Source organism: Amia ocellicauda, chromosome 4 (genome assembly GCF_036373705.1).
Source record: "Amia ocellicauda isolate fAmiCal2 chromosome 4, fAmiCal2.hap1, whole genome shotgun sequence".
Lineage (NCBI taxonomy): Eukaryota > Metazoa > Chordata > Actinopteri > Amiiformes > Amiidae > Amia > Amia ocellicauda.
The window spans coordinates 4,052,093-4,071,163 of NC_089853.1; the positions used below are offsets into that span (position 1 = coordinate 4,052,093).

The following is a 19,071-nucleotide window of genomic DNA, read 5'->3' on the forward strand; positions in this document are numbered from 1 at the left end:
TTTGTTTTTAATTTAATGGAGAAGTGGTTGAACACTGTATGATGCTTGTTGTGTTTTCACTTCAGCTGCTTTTTTAATCTCAAGTGAATGTCATTTTCATAATAATTAAGTAGAGTTTAAGAAAATCCTTACAATGAACAGTTGAAATGTATTATGGAAAAAAGGCAGTTCTAAAAATGAAAAGTTTCTCCAAGTGTGTCTTTATATCCTGGGGGTTGTGTTGATGTGAACATCTTGACTGAAGTGTAAAATTGTTGTTGACTACTTATGAGTGTTTATTCAGGGTTATTTTGGTGATATTCTAGAAAACTGGATCTTTGCAGGAATTGTTGGGCCCTTTTGTTCTCTGAGGGGCAGCCTCCCTTTAGAGAATCTCGACTTATATATTTTTTTCTGTTATTTTAAATAAGATCTAAAATTCAGCCGTGCTCCATTGATAAGAGTGAACAATCCTTTAACTGCAAAGGTTAAATAATGAGTGTAAAAACATCCTGTGGGGAGGAAAACTTAAACTGCTGATGGCAAAGTGAAAACACTATGTGTGTCATCTCCATGGCTGTTTAATGGCAGGCGAGATAACCACACTGTAAAGAGCTTTTAACCGTGTTCAGATTTTCTCTCCTTCTTTTTTTCGGTCTCTGCACAGTGTGAGCAAAGATAACCTTGCTGTAATAGCATTTCAAAGGAGAGATAGTTGAATTTGGTAGATTACTGGTAGCTGATCATCAAACAAATCTTTCTCATTGCTTTGTACGGCTTGATCCCGAAGCCTGTGAAAGCGCATCGAAAGACCATAAATCTGAAACGACGCCGTATGGATGCCATGCTGTACTACGGATGTACATATTTGTATGCACTGTTAAATTGAACTTAATCTCTTGGCACCAGGTCCAGATTTTTCACTTACACTTTTTTACCCCCATTATGCTGATAAGGTCTGCACTCCGGTAAGGTTAGTAAATCACACCCCTGGCAGGACTTGACACTTTAATTTTGGTTCCCGGGAAATAAACATCCTCTGTAGCAGGTTTTGTAGGGGAACTCTTACAAATGGTAGTAATTTTCTTGAAAGAGCAAAATAAAAGTTGGTATCAATTCATTATGCAGATAATGGTTAAATGGGAAATATAACCGTAAAGGGCTGTAGTGTTTCTTGTATTGGAAGGTTAATGGGATTTTAGACTCTTTTTCATCTCAACTTATGGGTATTTCTGTGTTAAAAATATATTACAGTCAAGGCTGATTAAATCAAGACTTCAGATCTTGATACTGGGCTTTCACTTGTAGGAGCAACTGTCCTTTGACAAAACATAAAGCCACCGTCAAATTCTGTTATTTGCAATTGGTGGGTGGGTGTCAGTTTTTATCTTATCCAGGCATTAAAGCACCTTGGAGATTTGTGTTTTTTATTGCTTTTCTAACAAGTGAATTATTGCTGGACAAAGTCATTAACTGAATCAGCATGCATCTGTGGATTCTTTGCAATAGCGGATTGATAAAAAAATTAAATTGCACAATATTTTCTGCTTAAACGTGCGATGCACTATTTAAAACACTGCTGTGTTTGGGGTTCTAACTTGGCAACTGTCCTTGTGAGTGCAGAGGACGTGATTTCAGTACTAACAAGAACACCAAAATAGATTTTTAACTTCTTCATCAAAGAGTTGTAAGGCAGTTGATACATTTGTAGGGAGATTATCAATGAGCTTTGATGGATATTTCATCTCCATGAAATAAATAAAAATAATATCAGCTAATCCACTACGGGTTTCTTTTCTTCTTGGAATATTAAGCAGGATTATACTGTTGTTTACACAAGACTGGTCTGGCCTCAAATTATTGTAAAAAGCTGCAGAATGCAGAAGCCCTCAGACAGTAACAGAAACATGAATGACATGATGTATTCATTTAATTTGGTTTTCCTTTGAAGAATATGCATTTGGTGTCATGCCTTATAATGAACACATAAAGTAAAGTAAGTGGTAATTGATGTTTGCTTGCATTGGCATTATTTTATGCTGTATTGCTAGGTTTAACAAAGCAAATAAACCACTAGTGTAACATTTCAGAGTCACATTAAATGTTATCAGAGAAAGTAATTTACAAAAATGCAATATTTGCTACATTTTCTGAGCAATCTACTGTGAAAGTGAACTGCACATTGGTTTGTTTTTCTGTAAAACTGCATTGATAAACTTATAAAGGCACCAATTATCAGTTTTAGTTGCAGTAAAATGCGTGCCATGATTGGCAGCATGCGTCAGTCCTTATTATGTGGTTATTACAACAAGTAATTTAGACTAAAACTTCAATGTTTACCATCCGGAGATAAGTGTACATTCCAAAAGGTTTGTGTATCCAGAAAAAGAATAATTGCTTTGCAGGCATCAGCATAGCTAATTTGTGAGGTAATTTGAATTGAGGTGGAAGAATGCTGAAGTAGTTTAAGGTCATTAATTCTACTGGTACAATGGGCTAATGACTGTAACCTTGTGCAGATTCTATCTGCTTGTTGCATATTAATCATATGACAAAAACATTTACTGAGTGCCTTCGGGCTGTGCTGTCTCTGGGGAGATTCAAGCAGAACTCAGAGATTTGAGTGGCTGCATCTTGCCATTTTTCAGACCTAGCGTTATCTCTGTCAAATTCCCGCGGTCTCCATGTATGTTTTCTTACACTCAGAAATTAATGTCATATTCACAAACTGTGAACTAATTGCTTACTTTCATGTTGTTGCCTTTCTGTCCACTACACCTTTTCACGGCTGACAAGCTGGCAGGCCTTACTGTCAATACCTGCCCATTTGACCAAATTGTGCAGTCAGGGCTTTTGACATCACAGTTAATGGACTGTTGTTTCTAACAAAGCAATACAATTAAAACATGTTATGGGTTACAGATGTTATTGCATTTTATTACATTAACTGGAGATCCTACATTGACCTTTGACCCTGTGAGCCTCAATGACATATGCATGGATTTACAGAACAAAACAACAAGGTTCAGGACAAAAAAAATGCTTTAATAACCAAGTCACATTTTAGCGGTTCTTCATTACAGACCGTCCCATAATAAAAAATGTCACGGCACAGCAGCATACCAGAACAGCGTGAAATAGAGCAGTACTACAGTATGATCACGTAGGCAGTCTGTATTAAAATTCAGTGGGTACAGTGAGTTATAACTTCACAAGGAACTTGGCTCTAGTGGCACCTTTTGTTCATATATTCTGTGCAGCTGTAATGTGTCATGTTATTAAATATCTATAACTATCTATCTGTGTAGGTATCCCTCTATCTATCTTTCTGTCTGCCATTTTTTAATTTAATCACACCCAATTTAATTGCACCCATTTTAATACCCTGGTATCATAAGCCATCCATAAATGAGGTGATTTTTACAAAAACACATCTCCATGCTCCTGGAAAACAGCTAGGCAAATGTAATTACATGTGGACAATCCCCTTGATCCCTTGCCTGCAGTCACTTTTACCAGATCTACAGGTTATATTCATTCCTGATAACAAACTGGAAAATGCATGGCGGTATTATGGGCTTATCTCTGTAATACGGCTTCAGAAAGTTGCCTTCCAGTATCTTTAAATGGGTGTTAGAGCCAGACGTTCATTAGCATCAACTAACAGACGTGGATCGTTCCAGGCAGGGAGATATGCAGAAAGTTCACACTGAATTCTCCACATCTGTCTGTGTGGGGGCAGTCCGACTTCATGCCAACCATACATTAGTTGCTGTAATAGTTTAATTTTTATAGTGAGGCTGTACTGAACAACAAAACTTATAGGCACTCCACTTTGAAATTTCTGAAGCAACCCTTGCTGTAGAATAGTTGATCCAAATATCAATAGGGAGGGAGAAAGGGAGAGGGGGAGAGAGAAAGCTTTCTGGGCTGTTTCACCTTTTAAAAAAAGTACAGCAAGGTAAGAATTATAAATTATTTTGTAATTCTCTGGAATAATCCCTTTTTATTGTAACTGTATTATGGTTTAATGCTCAAATATAACCTTGGTAACTTACAAGAAATAAATACTGAGCATTAAATATTAAAAGAAACCTTCATGAAATGCAAAGTGGCTAATACAAAAAGCACGAGGGAAATTGGTTTATATTCAAATTAAAATATGCCACTGCGAGAAGAGATTAGACCACAGTACATATTCAAATGCTAATGCAGTACATTTGTTTAAGGACCACTGGCCCATATTATTTGACTTTGTACGACTGTCCCAAGTGCTAACTCATGCAGGAGATTAGACCCAGCAGTGTTTGTGTGAATCTGTGAGGGGAATACATTTCACTGTGCTGTTACAGGCAGTTTGGTGATCAAGACTAGCAAACAGTAGAAAAAAAATATATGTTTTCAGTCTTGTTCTTATGACCATCTGTGAGGTTGAGAAACACAGTAATTCATCGCATAGGTGGCCTTCTGCATAATAATGATGACACATTTGTGGGCATAATGGAAAAGGAATTGCGAATAAAAGTTGTTTTATGGATACAGGTTAAAATCTGCACCTGCTTTAATCATAAAGACTCTTTAAGGACCGATGATTAATATTTGAGCCGAATATTAACAATTTTTGGGGCTTAATTAAAGGGTACATTTAGTTTGAGGGTTGGGTTTAGGTTTGGCTGTTGAATTGTTCAGCATGTTTAAAGAATTAATGTGCACCCAGGCCTTCACATTTATTCTTGCTAGCATACAAATGTTTAGTTTTCTTCTTTTCTTTGCCTTAACAGATGTAACTAAAAATATATATAAATAAAAAAACACTGTTGATGTAGGGCAAACACAGCTGAAGTAATTAATACGATTTTCACACTTCACAGTTCATAAATTCAGGTAAATGTTGATTGTTTCCCGTTTGATTTCTACAGTCACCACAGTGGCTGTTTCATGGCAGGAGGCCAGTAAAGCCCTGATGTGTCCCTATCAAATGAATCAGTCAAGTGTAATAAAATCTATCCCTACGGTCTAGCATTTACATGAGGGCTTAACCAACAAGAAAGCTTCCCATAATGTCTTCGCTGAACTTTCAGGTACACTAAAGCCAAAATACCTTTCTTCATATTACATACTATCAAAGTAATTGGATAACATTTATTTCTGTTGTCAACCTAAAGAATTCTGTAAAGGTTTACATATACACGACAACTCAGTATATATAATGTCTTAGAAGACAACTGTTGTCTGGCATCTGAAGAGCTATTCTTGGTGCTTAGAAGACAACTGTTGTCTTATTTATATCTGAAGAGCTATTCTTGGTGCTGAAATGTGATGCTCTCAGTCTGGATACTGGATAGACACTCCCAGACCTGTAGAAAACCTATCATGTACATTACCAGCCTCCTCCTGCTTTCCATGAATTCAAGCCTGGAGAAAAAATAAAAAGTGTGGCAGGGAATGTTTTATGTCTCTTGTAAATTACAACCATAGAAATTCAATATGCTTTTGCATTTGTAAATTCCCTCTATAAAAATCAACCTCAAATGACGCGAGGGAAAAAAATAGGTGAAGTCATTAAACTGGAACTTAAGTCGATATAAGCTATACTCCAGATAACCAAGCTAATGAAGTAGGAGATAAGCAATTTCCAATTTGGTCAGTGCACAATCTTGTAAGATAAGGTGTTAATGGAGTCCACAAGAAAAAAAAAAAAAACCTCTGCAACACTCTTCAATTAAGTGTAGCTGGCACAAGTTGGCCACAAACTTTGTTTTTGTGTCTGCCTGTTGTTACATCACAAAGCTGTTAAACTGTTGAGTGCACTTCAATTTCAAGGCAACAGGTACCCTACCAGGCAGCTGCTTCATGTTTACTCTGCCTGCATGTAAAGTATCCACTCACTTCTGAGGATACAGATTGCTTTTTGTGTTCATTAAACGTGTCTACTTGACTGCCCAAGTGTCCAGACATTTCATTCATTTGTATATCTTAGGAAACCATAACATAAAGCGATTCTTCTTCTACTTTCCGGGAACACTTCCGTGTACATAAGCTGTTCCTATTTGTTACACCGGCTCAGCCTAGCATACGGATCTCTGTAGAAATAAATAAGACGAGAGACGTGCTGGGAGCTGTTTTTGCGAGGACAGGGTTGTCTGATAAATCTTATTAGAGATTCAAATAATGAACCCTCGGTGGCAAAGACGAATGCTGGAGTGCGCCCTCCTCCATCACAGTGCATTACTCCGATGGCACCAGTGACACCCATGATGCTACGCAAAATACCCACGTTGATGAATGTTCTGGAAGCTTCTGTGTAATTATAATTAATGTAGAATGGGGAATAAGGAAATGAGGCATTATAGCTGGAACCAGCTATTAATTTTAATTTTATGCATCAGTTGTTGCATTTCACGGGCCGTAATAAATGGACCGGATTGCGGTGAGACTCTGCCTCCACTGACAAGACAGTCCTGCTTTAACTCGGCTGTGAAATCTCAGAGATCTGTATTCAGGAAGGGTAAAGAGCGGATGTGTGTGTGTGTGTGGGGGGGGAGATCGAGGTTGCTTGTGTGTCACCTAATTTCGAGAGCGCCAAATGAGGGAAGGCAAAGAAAATATCACAGACTCATTCTGACCAAAACAATCACTCTGCGTCTAGTATTTAGGATAGGCCTATATATTTTTTTAAATTGCAGGGAGGATAAGCACTTAATGTTGTCCTGTGATGCAGATTAAACTTAACTTCTCCTCCTAGTGTACAGAGCAAAATGAGGCAGAGAAAAAATAACAATAAGCGACAAAATATACATTTTAAGTGTCGTATATGCTTTTAGAAAGTATATATTATTATCAGGAAGTTTCTGTAACTTTAGAATATCAGGTCATATAACACTTTACTTTTAAAAGAATGTTAATATTACAGTATAGCAATCGTTGTGATATTTCCCTGATTTGAAAGCACTTTGCTGTGTATATGATTCCCTCAACAAACTTTGTTTCCCTGTAACATATCTATCATGATATTTTGGACAACTCTGCTGTGTCAGCTCCAACAGGTTCTTACATATAGTGGAATAATAAAGCTTCTGGCCACACTGACTTTCTTGCCTGTGAGTTAGATATTCATAAATAACTCAGATGGGAAATTGGCAGCAGTCAGGCCAGAGTCCAAACTTCAATCCAGTCGTAGGACCCAGAGGTGTCCTGGAACACTGCCTGAGAGGATGATTGAACAGCTCAAAACTCTCTCAGATGGTATCGTTCTGAAGGAAGAACGGCAGAATATTAGACTAGGTGCAGATGTGGGATTCATTTGCCGGTTTTACTGACCCAAGATGGATTGCTGACAGGTTAACCTAGGACTTAAAATCCCTGGTTATCCATTAAAAGTCCCTGTTATCCATTCCTTGACATTTCCACTAGGCGCAGCAAGTGGCCCTGTTTGAGAAGCATTTTATATAAACGTGTATATTAAAAATTACTTGTTAAAATCCCTTGGGTAAAATGATACTCAATATTTGTTATTTTCAAATCATGTCATTCATTTACATTTTCCCCCCTTTACCTCAGAGCATCAGGATCTGGGACAGGAAGACGGGCCACTGCTTGAAAGTCCTGTGGCCCTGCATGGAGACTGAAGGTGCCCGGGACATCATCACCGCCCTCTCGTATGACAGTGGGTTCCTTGCATGCAGCGCTAGTGCCACGGTCTGGCTTTTCTCCACCGAAACGGGGCAGTGCCTTCACACCTATGAGCCTCACAAGAAAAGGTAAGAGATGAGCAAGGCACTCAGACATAGGCCTGTATGATTGCTGAGACTGGGAATCGTCAGCGGTGGTACTGCTGAAATATCGGTTCACATTGTTCATGCAAATTTGGTTCCAGTGATAAAAGCATGGGAGAGGAAAGAGCAACAGGTAAGCCATACCTGAGTGTTGCAGCCCTATTACAGGACCATCAGTGATGAGGTGGTGGCCTGTCAAAGGCTTTGATGGTCACCTGGGTCGAACCTGGGTGCCAGTCACTCTGTGGTTCAATGCAACTCATGGCTTACTCGCATGGTTTAATGCCTGTTGTGATCTCAAAAGCTGCAATTTGTGCTGGGGGGATTTCCGTGTGTTCTTTTTCTCTTTTCAGAAATCTGGGGCCAGAAAACATGATGCCAAAATACTCTATCGCAAAGTGTTGCTTTGTTACATGTCAGAACTCTTAACTGGCTTCCTGAAAAACAAAACAAAACATTAGCATCACTGCAAAGCTTCATCCTCCACTGGCTTCCAGATCCTATCAACTCATTATCTGAAAGCACTGAATACCCCGTGCACTAATCTTGCGCAGTCAGCCTACATTTGGCCCCAGGTTCGGAGAAACACCTTTGCTAAATGGGGGTAAATAATTACCATAATTTTTCAGCCATCGTCTTGACTGTCCTTATTAATCATCTGATAAGAATATTAATTTCACGATGAAGGATGACAGTAACCAGCATCTCTGTGCTATCCTTGCCTTGGGGTGTTTCTAGTGCTGAAGACTTGATTACAGCTTTTAGCTGTGTCAGCACACACACGGTGCAATCCAGTCAAACGTTCACCAGCATCATTAAGTACTCAAGTAACAGTGTTAGGTGTTGGGCTGAAGTTACTCTGCTGTCGTTTGGTCGTTTTCAGAGTTGAACAATTTCAGTAGTTTGGTGGTGTGATTGTATTGCCTTTCCTCCAAAAATCAACACAAATATTTGAGCAAAAACGTACTTTGGCGGTGTGAGATCGAGTTACCTTTAGATGATTTTGCTCTATGCAGGGCAGAAGCAAAATCATACTTCAGGAGAGTATTATTTTATTTACAACTGTCCACCTGATACCCAGGACTAATTTCTCGTCCTAAATGACTTTGAGAATGAAATTAATTTGATCACATTACGGTGGGTTGCATGAAAAGGACGGGTCCCAAAGTAGGAACACGATTGCAAGGAAGGTGCACATTAATCCATTGTAGCGTGACAGGCCCCCATTTGGGAAAGGACAAGATTCATGACGGTACTTAAAAGCATTCTCCAAAAAAGTTAGCCTAGTAATGTTACTCTCAACATAGATGTTCGGTTTGTTCTCAAGAAAGATTAGGCGCTGAAAATAGAAGACCCACTTTCCTGTTCTATCAGGGGTATTTGAATTAATGCTGTATCTGTAAACAAGATTTTATTTTATTTTTTCCAAATTAATAAACACTTTTCATTTGGGGATGTAATAGATGGATTTTATTGTGTTACCATTTAATTCCCAAAACACTATTAAACTACTGTACTTTTGGTCCCGGGAATCCTTAAATGGAATTTGATGTCTTGGAGATTACATCTTAATGGCTGTAAATTGCACATAAAAAAGTGGTCTTCATTGCCATGGTGCACTTCAAAGTGGAGCTTGAAAAATACTGCTAATTCTTAATTTAAACTCACAGCTGTTTTGGCCATGCTGAGCAAAAAGGATTACTGCCTCCTGTTTGTTTTTGATGAGTATTTGGAAAATTTTGAGAATATATTTCCTCTACTAATAGTTTCCACTATTCTGTGTCTTTAGTAAAGATTTTTAAATAAAGCTATGATGCAATTTCAATGATATAAACTATTTTGTATTAATCCAAGTTATTCCTCCTTGTTCCTCCTTAAAATGAGCTTATCACAAAACCCTGTCTTCTATAAAAGGTAGAAGACAAATAATACATTTTTAATATCCTTAAAAATGTCTATAAGTGCATAAGAGGTGATGTGGTCTGATGACCATGATTATACAACCGTGCAAGACATTAAAGTTAAAATAAAATAAATTAGACTCTCTGTTAATCTACATTGACAAGGATATAAAGGGATTTTGAAAACGTACATTTCATAAAAAGCAATTAGGTAGATGTGAGCAAAATATTTTTCAGTGCATGGTAATAGAGTAGTGAAAAGGTAACTTTATTACACACCATATGGCTTTGCAATCCCTGAACTGTGTGATGCAGAATAGTTTAATTCTCCTTAAGCGTGTGACAGCCAAAAATGAAGTGCTGTCATCAACAGGAATGAATCTTTCTTATTCCAAATGTTTACTGAAGGCTTCTAAAATAAACACCACAATACACAATTAACCTGCCCAATTGAAAAGAGTTTGTTTAAATCTCTTTTGCCTAAGAATCCATTAAGAAGCTGCTTAAGTCAATAAACATTCTATTAAGGCATAGAAGTAGCTCATTTATCTGTGAACGTATGTCTGAGAGAGCAGGTTGTGCACTATATCCTCATAGTGACCTCTAAGTGGGACTCCGTCTTACTGACTATAGACCTATTCTTGGCAAAACCGTCTTTACATTTACGGCTCGGCTAAGGCTGTGAAGAAGCAGATCTCATCTGAGCTGTGCCCGTGCTCTCAGACAAACTGCATTTTAATGTTTTTTAATCAAACTTTATCAGAAGCGCTGTGTTAATCAGCAGGGGTGGGAGTGTGCATAACAGGTTTATCAAAATTGATTTAGGACCAGAATGAATAATGAAGATCTGCCAATTATAGTTCATTGTTTGTACTGTTATCATTCATCTGTGAAGAAATTAGAACTGTTCTGGAGCTAATTAAAATGGCTACGTTTCGAAATATAAAAGTATTTTTTTCATTCTTTCTTTTTAAAGCTGCAAATCAGTATTACAGATGACATCACACATGACATAAAACTAGACTAATAAACTAAACTAATAATATTTTTTTTGTATTATCCATACCCTTTTGTGTATTACTTGTAATAGCATGGTATTACAACAGTTACCACGTGTTAATGTAAAAACCTATACTTCATATAGAGTTTTGAAATATACTACAATAGATAAGTTCATGTCGTTTTTTCTTTATGGTCATGTGTGTCTGTTGTACAGGTGTCGTATTTCATTTTTGTTTTTTACTTGATCTTCACTGAATCTGGCTTGGACTATATACCTCTCTGTCTTTCTCTCTATATCTCTTATGAACACGTGTGCATTTCCACAAACACAGACAAACATGGAATACATACAGCAAATATGGAATAATATATTGTGGAGATTAAAGTTGTATATGGCAGTGTGAAATATTAATTTTCTAGTATGGATTTGCTGGTTCTGCCATCACACCTCAGATATCGCACGTCTTCCAGGTGTTTGCTGTGATGGGATGGGAAAAAAAAGGCAAATATATTAGCATGGTCTAAATGGATAAATATATATATATATATATATATATATATATATATATATATATATATATATATATATATGTCTGCAGTGACTGGAATATATGTGGCCTTGCTCACTGTCACAGAATACTTTCAAATAACAAATCTTATCTGCACTTATCTAAGCAATAGGTCATAGGTCTAATGAAAAGGTCCTCTTGACCTGTTTTCTATTCTTTCCTTCTTAAAAATAAATACATGAATTAACCATTTAATAGGATAAGCAGCATCTGATTCTGAAAACATTACCTGTAAGATAAAGGTTAAAATCAAGCCAAATTAAATTTTACACCAACACTGCCAGCAGCAGCAGATACATCAATATGTTTGTTTAAATCTGAAGGAATAACGGAAAGATGATGATTTTACAGTAAAATTGCATATTGGTAACAAAACGGAGAACTAAACGGATTGTGAAAACCCCAGGCAACGCTGCTTGCTCTGTGTTTATGTTCTAAAGCATTTATAAAATATAATTTAGCATTTTATGGATGCCTTAGCATGCAAGAGGTAACATTTTGCTCTGTGTATACTCAGAATTACTTGTAATTTAATGGGTAAACTGCATTTTAGAATAACAAATATACAGTCTTTGTAAAATGAAGGACCCTCAAACTTGTACTACCTTGTATTGCTTAGTGTTAGCACCCTTTTAAATCGATTATTAATCCTCTATAATGATGTATTATCTGTTCTTAAACCATTTTATTGTGTAATAATTGTGTTTTCATCACATTTTTCAATGATTTAGACAATACAATGTTTACAAGACAATGTTTTATTATTAAAATTACAGGCAAATGCTTCTCAGGTCAATGTTTCCTGGCCTCCTAGCAACTGAGGAATTTCTATGATCTGAATCTCAGCCAATGAGCTCCTCATCCACCTAACAGACACTCATACAAGACAGTGTCCTAGTCCTGCCCTCTTGTTGGGAAGGATATATCACAAGAACCATCTCAATTACTTGCAATTACCCACTGTTCTAAAACTTAATATATAAGGACTTACCTCGCTCTCTTTGTTTGTTGGGTAGGAGGATTGTGGTGGTTTTGACTATAACTGTTACTGAGAACCCTGATTTTCTGATTGAACCTGGACTGGCTGGGGACCCCCTGCCTACCGATTTGGACAAATACTTTCACAATGTCAGAGAAGCCTCTGGTGTTTGATCACTTAAGTGATGGTAACAAAGAAGGAAACTGTTAAGGATTTAGGAATTGGTGTGGGAGAAATATCGAATTGGAATTGAGTTTTGCAGAATTGATCCAAATTTGGAATTGTGATTAACTGAATTGAAAAGTAATTTAGGAAAGTATTTTGGATAATGAATTGATTTGATGGAATTTAAAGGGATAAATAATTGAATTGGAATTGAATTAATGGAATTGACCCCAACCCTGCATTATACTAAGCGTGATCTGTATAAACAGCACCACTAAATGGTGGCCTAGATGCAAATGAAAATATTACGTGCAAAAATCTGAGAATTCTGGCACAACCCAAGGTGTAATCATTGTCTTAACACCAATCAACAGTGGACCAATACCCAACATTTACCTCAATCAAAATAGAACAATTCCTACCGAGAACTTGCATGTAACTACACGCATGTAACTATGTAATTACTTAGTACTTACACAACTTACTAAACATAATAACGGAGACCATCCTTAAATTATATATTGTATATGAACAGATTAGATATGAAATGCTTTAAAGAACATGACATCTGTAAGATAAGGATTTCTTACCAATGCATTCGTGACCATTGTATACAAGGTGTGTGTGTGTCTGAATAAGTCTTTGTTTTCTAAATCTGTGAGAAGCTGGAGATTTTTCTGTCATGCCCTCTATTTGTAAAAACATATCAGGCCCGCCATCCATCCTGTGCTTTTGAATCTAAATCTGGGTATTCATAAGAAACGGTTAAGGCTCCCTGTTCTTGGCAGTCCCTCAAAGTTTATTTTTATTTTAAGACGCATTTCATATTTTTGATCTTCAGAATCAAAGCAGCGCTGCAGTTATTTTCCCAAGGTTGTTTTCTAAGCGCAGTCTGCATATGCGTGTAATTCAGCCGGGCTTTTCTTCAAAGCCGAGACTCTGGAATGCTCCTTGTACAGTTTCATCCCTGCCCTGCCTGCTATATGCAGTGAATGTGAACATACACTAGTTGCCATTAGTCCATGAAATAAGCTGTTTCATGCTGGTATGTTCTCAATGAAGTGCTATAATTTTTAATTTTTGGCTCCACTGATCAGAGCTTTGTTCTGCGAATGGTTTTCAAATCTTTCTCTACTCTGGTCTGGATTCATTGCATAGCATTTACGCTAAAATAAAAGCAGTTTAAATTTTATGTTATAAAAAGTCCATAAATCCTTCAGCCTTTGGGACAGGAGCTGAGTATTTCTTATTCTGACCAGATTCATTTACAAACATGTAGGCCGTTTAATAAATCAGGTTGTTTAAGCATTGTTCTATCCATATTGCCACCCAGTAAGTATAAATTCCCACAAGTCATACAGTGTTTCATTTAAGATTACTTAGTTTAGCTTCTGTTTTTTCTGTTATTAATTGAGGATCACAAAGATATACAGTATCTAATCTAAATACTAAACAGCTGAAAGTGATATAGTTAAGTTAAGTCTATTACATAAATACGGTTAGGTGCATAAATATTTGGACAGTGACACAATTGTCATCATTTGGATGTAACTACCCTCGAATTAAAGATGAAAGTCTACACTTTAAGCACATCTTGATTGTTTCCTTTCAAAGCCATTGTGGTGGCGTACAGAGCCAAAATGATGACAATTGTGTCACTGCCCAACTATTTATGGACCTAACTGTATATCTTTCACTATTTTAATGCTGAACAGTACACACTGAATTACATTGTGGGGTGTTTTATTTGTTTTAGTCTTTAAATCTAATCTCTAATCTTAATCTTAAATCGTACGCATTGAGGCATAAAGGCAGAGGGCGCCTTTTGAGTAATTAAGATTTATGCACAATCAATGAAGTGTACTTAATCTGATGCTATGTAGCTTGAATTAGCAAAACATTTGTCTGAGCAACTGATAATTCAAATGAAAATGACATTGCTGTTTAGTATTTTGTGTTGAAAGACTATGGGGTGCTGTGTGAAACAGTGATGGAAGCTGAACGCTTGGGTCAGCAGTGATGAAGTCTGAAACTACTGATGCAGTACGATTACAAGCCGCTGACATGTAAATGGCCATTCATGAAATTCAAATATAATTCTCCACTTAGGATCGAGTCGATACAGCTCCGAATGCACCAGCCGGATCAAGCGGAAGGAGTCCTGGTGTCGGCTGCCCAGGACGGGTTACTGAAATACTGGTCTCTCTCTGAGTAAGTTTCTTCTCTACTGACTGAATAGAGTGTGGATTTGTGTGGGCCAAGCTTGAAATGTTGGCGTTGGCTGGGGTTGGGGTTCAGGCTGCTGTCTGGATGTGATTCAAAGGGTTACAGTGAAATGTCCATCCCTTCTGCATCGCGGGAGCAGTATCAAAGTTGAGCATTCATTTTCTAAATATTATTTAGGTGTGAGTCTAATTAAGTGAGTCTGTGTCAACCGATGTTTTAGAAACACTTGACGGTCATGGGATCTGAAATTGCGATTATCATTTAAGTGACGTGTTCATTTTATTTTGAATCCCTCTATGAAGTGGTGTGAATCCTATGTCTTAGGCAGATATTGACTGAATACAATAAAGCACACCTAATTATCTTTAAATATTTTGCCTCACACCATCCTTTGTTTAAATTCTGTCAGGAACTTTTTATGGTTTAATAAAACTAACTATTTATTATTTTCTTTTCTAATGTGTGACTCTTCAAAGATTGTGTGTAACCCTTGTCCATGCCTGCAGGCTCGCCACTGTGCCATGGCACACTGTTTAGGAGACACGGGTGTAGCAGGTTATTAGTGTCTGTATCTGTATCTTTCTGTTCGCATTCACAGAGCACTTTGTGTTGACAAGTCTCAATGAAATTGCAGAGGAAACGCCTCCAGCAGACAGGATCCCAGCCTCTCCACACTTATTTTAGTATGTGCAATTCACTGTCCCTTTTGCCTTTTATTTTCTTTAAAACCTTAGGCAATCTCAGATTCCCTGAATATTTTCTTCAGAAAATGAATTATGATGCTTCGTAGTGCAAAGTGCCAAAATGGGAAAGGTCAAGTAAACGTTAGCACGGGATTTGAATTTAAAAACAACACTATTACACGTAATGTTCCTTCCGTTTGATTCTAACCTACGTCTTTAACCTCGCCTTTTTGACAACATGGCTGTGTGGATTTTGTAAAAGATGTTTTGGATATTTGTTATTTGTAAATGTGGAGAACCACAAATCTAAAGATTAGTTCCTGCATGTGTGTTCATAACAGCTCCTTTAGCCAATCCATAGGTGGTTACCAATCCTTCCGCATCGTTTGAGTACCGTTCTGGATCTCCTGCAAACTGCGTTTGTAATTCTGAGCACTGCAGTGCGACTGACTAGGCCTTGAGAAACGCCTTTGAAGTGTGTTGTGTTTCAAACCAGCATACCAAGGCCAATGAGGGAGAGAAAGCCCAGTCATTTTTAAACAAAAGTATTGAAAAAAATAAACAAATCCAACAAAATATAATAATAATAATAATAATAACAGTTTCAGAGGTCATTTAAACACTTTTAAATGCTTAGAAGTGTGTTTTGCAATCATGTACAGACTGAGTGAAAGTTATGGATCTAAAATATAATTTTTAAAGGCCCTTTTTTTTTGTTAATAGTTTCTTTTTAAAAACAAGAATTTGGAAGACGAAAGACAATGTTATGATACATTATATTATTACATATAGCTCTAATCAAATGAAAAAATGTCTCAATGCTGCAACTATCCTCTCCTTCCATAATTAAAAGGCTTTGAATTTTGCTGTGTACATTTATCTCCCGAACCTTCATGATAACAGTTTGTCAGGATGTGTGTACATATAACACATTTTCATATGGGGACAAATATGAATTATATATATTTGTTCTGGTTAATATTATATCTGTAGACACTCTTTGTAATTATCAATATATACAGAACATTAAAGAGTTTAATTCTTAAGGAAATTGATTTAAAATGGTTTTGAAAATTGCATTTAAAAAACATATTTATCTTCTTGTGACGTTCACATTTGGATAAGTTTTATATAAATAATTTGTCTTGGTTTGTCTCAAAAACATGTGAACTGTTTCCTTTCTGCCAGGTCCATTAAAATGAAACCTCAGGTTACTGGAAATAGCTCTGTCTGTCTGTGAAACCTCTTACCAGTAATCTCTGTTCAACAGCAGAAACTTTGCCTCCTGAAGTGTTTCGAGTTTTTATATAAAAAAGTGGGGGAGAAATCTAATAAAACGTGGCATACATGGTTAATGGAGTTATTGGTATTCATGTTAAATAAATCAAACAATCCTCTGTTGCATTTTATACAGCTTTTATTTCACAATCGTAAATGTCTGAGGAGAGATGTTTTCAGATATTTGTGTGTGACAGGAACACTGTACACTTTTGATGTGAGGTTTTCAATTTTTAATCTGTTTGTTCAAGTAATGTGGTAAATTAGCTGAACTTGAACAATATATTATTTTGCCAACATAAAATAATAGTATTCTGAAAATTAAGTTATTCCTTTTTAATTATATACTTCACCTTATATGTCACACATCTATCTAGCTATCTATTTAATGTTTTATGAATAATTATTCACATAAATGTGTGTATTTATGTTTATAGAGACCAATGGAGCATACAGGAGACTTATAAACATATAAATCTTGATAAATGTCTGTATACTTTGGCTACTGTAGAAAGTTATTTTATCTGCAGGTCTATTTGTCAATCAAAACCCCCTGATATTATAAAGAGAAGAACAAGGCAATGTTTAAACAACCATGACTCACCTCACCCAAAAAATAAAACCCTTATTGTGAACAATCATTTTTTTTCATTGTAGTAATTTCTTCCTCCTGGCTATCAATCTAAAACCTCTCCTGGATTGCCCCAAAGGGCTGACTAAGAGCTATCCCCAGTAGTAATTAAAGTATGAGAAATACTGTATGTCAGAGGTTAACACTGAAAAATATAGTGTGTCCAAAAATCTCCCAGTCTGTCCCAGGCCCTAATCATTCAATACCTTGTATCATCAGTTCCTGTTTGAATTGTATCGCATCATAGGACTGCGTTAGTAAGGACAATTGCCATCCATTGCACGTATTGCATTGATTCAATAAGTGGCATCATACAGGGATTGAGACTGAGGCTTTGGAATCAATTTTCTCTCCACTTTTTTAACTTTAAAAATGTTTAGACATACCGAGTAATGTTGGTAACACTGCAACACTGTTAGTGGATCTGAATGGCCTTTGTTGATGCATACCTTCCGTCCATTTCCAAATAAACTGAACAAAAAGAATATCATAATGCGTTACATTTCTGTCTTCTTCGGGGCTCTAATACCGCCGTGGAGACTGAAGTGTTTTGTTTTGTCCCTCGGCTTGAGTCGCAGAAACTACCGTCAGACAAGGTTTTTGGTTTCCTTATTTGAGGCGGGATTTCATTTTGAGGCATCTGAAAAAAGAAAAAGACCGCATGAAAAGGTGATTTTCTTTTAAAATGAAAACTAAAGAGAGTGTCGTCGAGCACTTTTGTGATCGAGTCTATTTGACAGCACATATTACCCGGCCTTCTGGAAATCTCTAAACCAATAAAGTAGAAATCATCCCACAGGCAATAAAAGAAGTGATGTTTTCCATGCTGTAATGTAGGTACCAACAGTTCAGACAATGTGATGATACTCTTTCCGGTTACAAGTGTGACACATTTGCATGAACACTGTGCAAAAGGATTTTGATTCTGCAATTACAGAGATCACATAGCTATCCAATTAATCTTGCTAGCTAAAATCAGAGAACATTGTACCATGCTCGGATATAACAAGGGAAATGAGTAGTTCCTACACTCTCATTTTAAATTAATTATAAAACAGAAAATGAGATCCCACGAGAGGATTTAGTTTTGACTCAGTTCCACCAGGTCTTACCGCCAGTCTTGTGTAACTGAAATCGAATGACAGAGGAATTGTCTTTGCTGGCATAGAGTAATGACCTTTTCTTTTGAAATAAACAATACAGTCTTTGCACTACAGATTGTTCCATGAGATAATGTCCCTCAATAGAAAAGCTACCACTGTGAGTTCTCGAATGGCTACTTAAGGAATATAAAACATAAAAATACAATACAAAATCAAAAATGTAATCCACAGAGAGGGTAGCTTGAGGTATACATAGGATGCTGACTTTCAGCATTTTTGCAGATGTTTAAATTGGGAGACAGAGAGAACGGGAGGATCTGCTGACATACTGACATGCATGAATGGGGGCAATGCCTCTGGGTACAGTGGGAAGATACGGACACCCAGAAGACTGGAGTCAAAGAGTCGAAAATCAAAGCGCAAGGTCTCAGTAGCTAAAGAAGCTGTCAGAGACAAGTAAGCAGGATGTCACTTAAACGAATAGAGATATCTGCTAGTGTGTATGGTATGTATAATTTATAGTATCTGTGGCTTCAAAATAACAAACCTCACACCACAATTAATGCAAATGTAAGGCTGTTCATGTCCCATTGTAAAATGTGCAACAGAATGTACTATGGCACAATATAAGTGTGGAATATGCCGTGCAATGCATGCTATTGTATCAGAGTGTTAATACTTATGTAATAAACACAAACTCAAATTGATAAATACATTAAAATAGATTAAAGGGGTGTGAGGGTAGAGAAAATTATGTTTTAACAGACATAACACAGACAG

At 36.8% G+C, this 19,071-nt stretch overlaps 1 protein-coding gene across 1 annotated transcript in view; it reads left to right on the plus strand.

The window, feature by feature from the left end:
• The window catches only part of LOC136747598 (F-box/WD repeat-containing protein 7), a 48,893-nt gene that overhangs the window by 23,183 nt on the left and 6,639 nt on the right, over positions 1–19,071 (plus strand). Inside the window, exons 13-14 of the mRNA XM_066700548.1 lie at positions 7,540–7,739; positions 14,480–14,581. Coding sequence (XP_066556645.1) covers positions 7,540–7,739; positions 14,480–14,581 — 302 coding nt within the window. The remainder of the gene's footprint in view (positions 1–7,539; positions 7,740–14,479; positions 14,582–19,071) is intronic.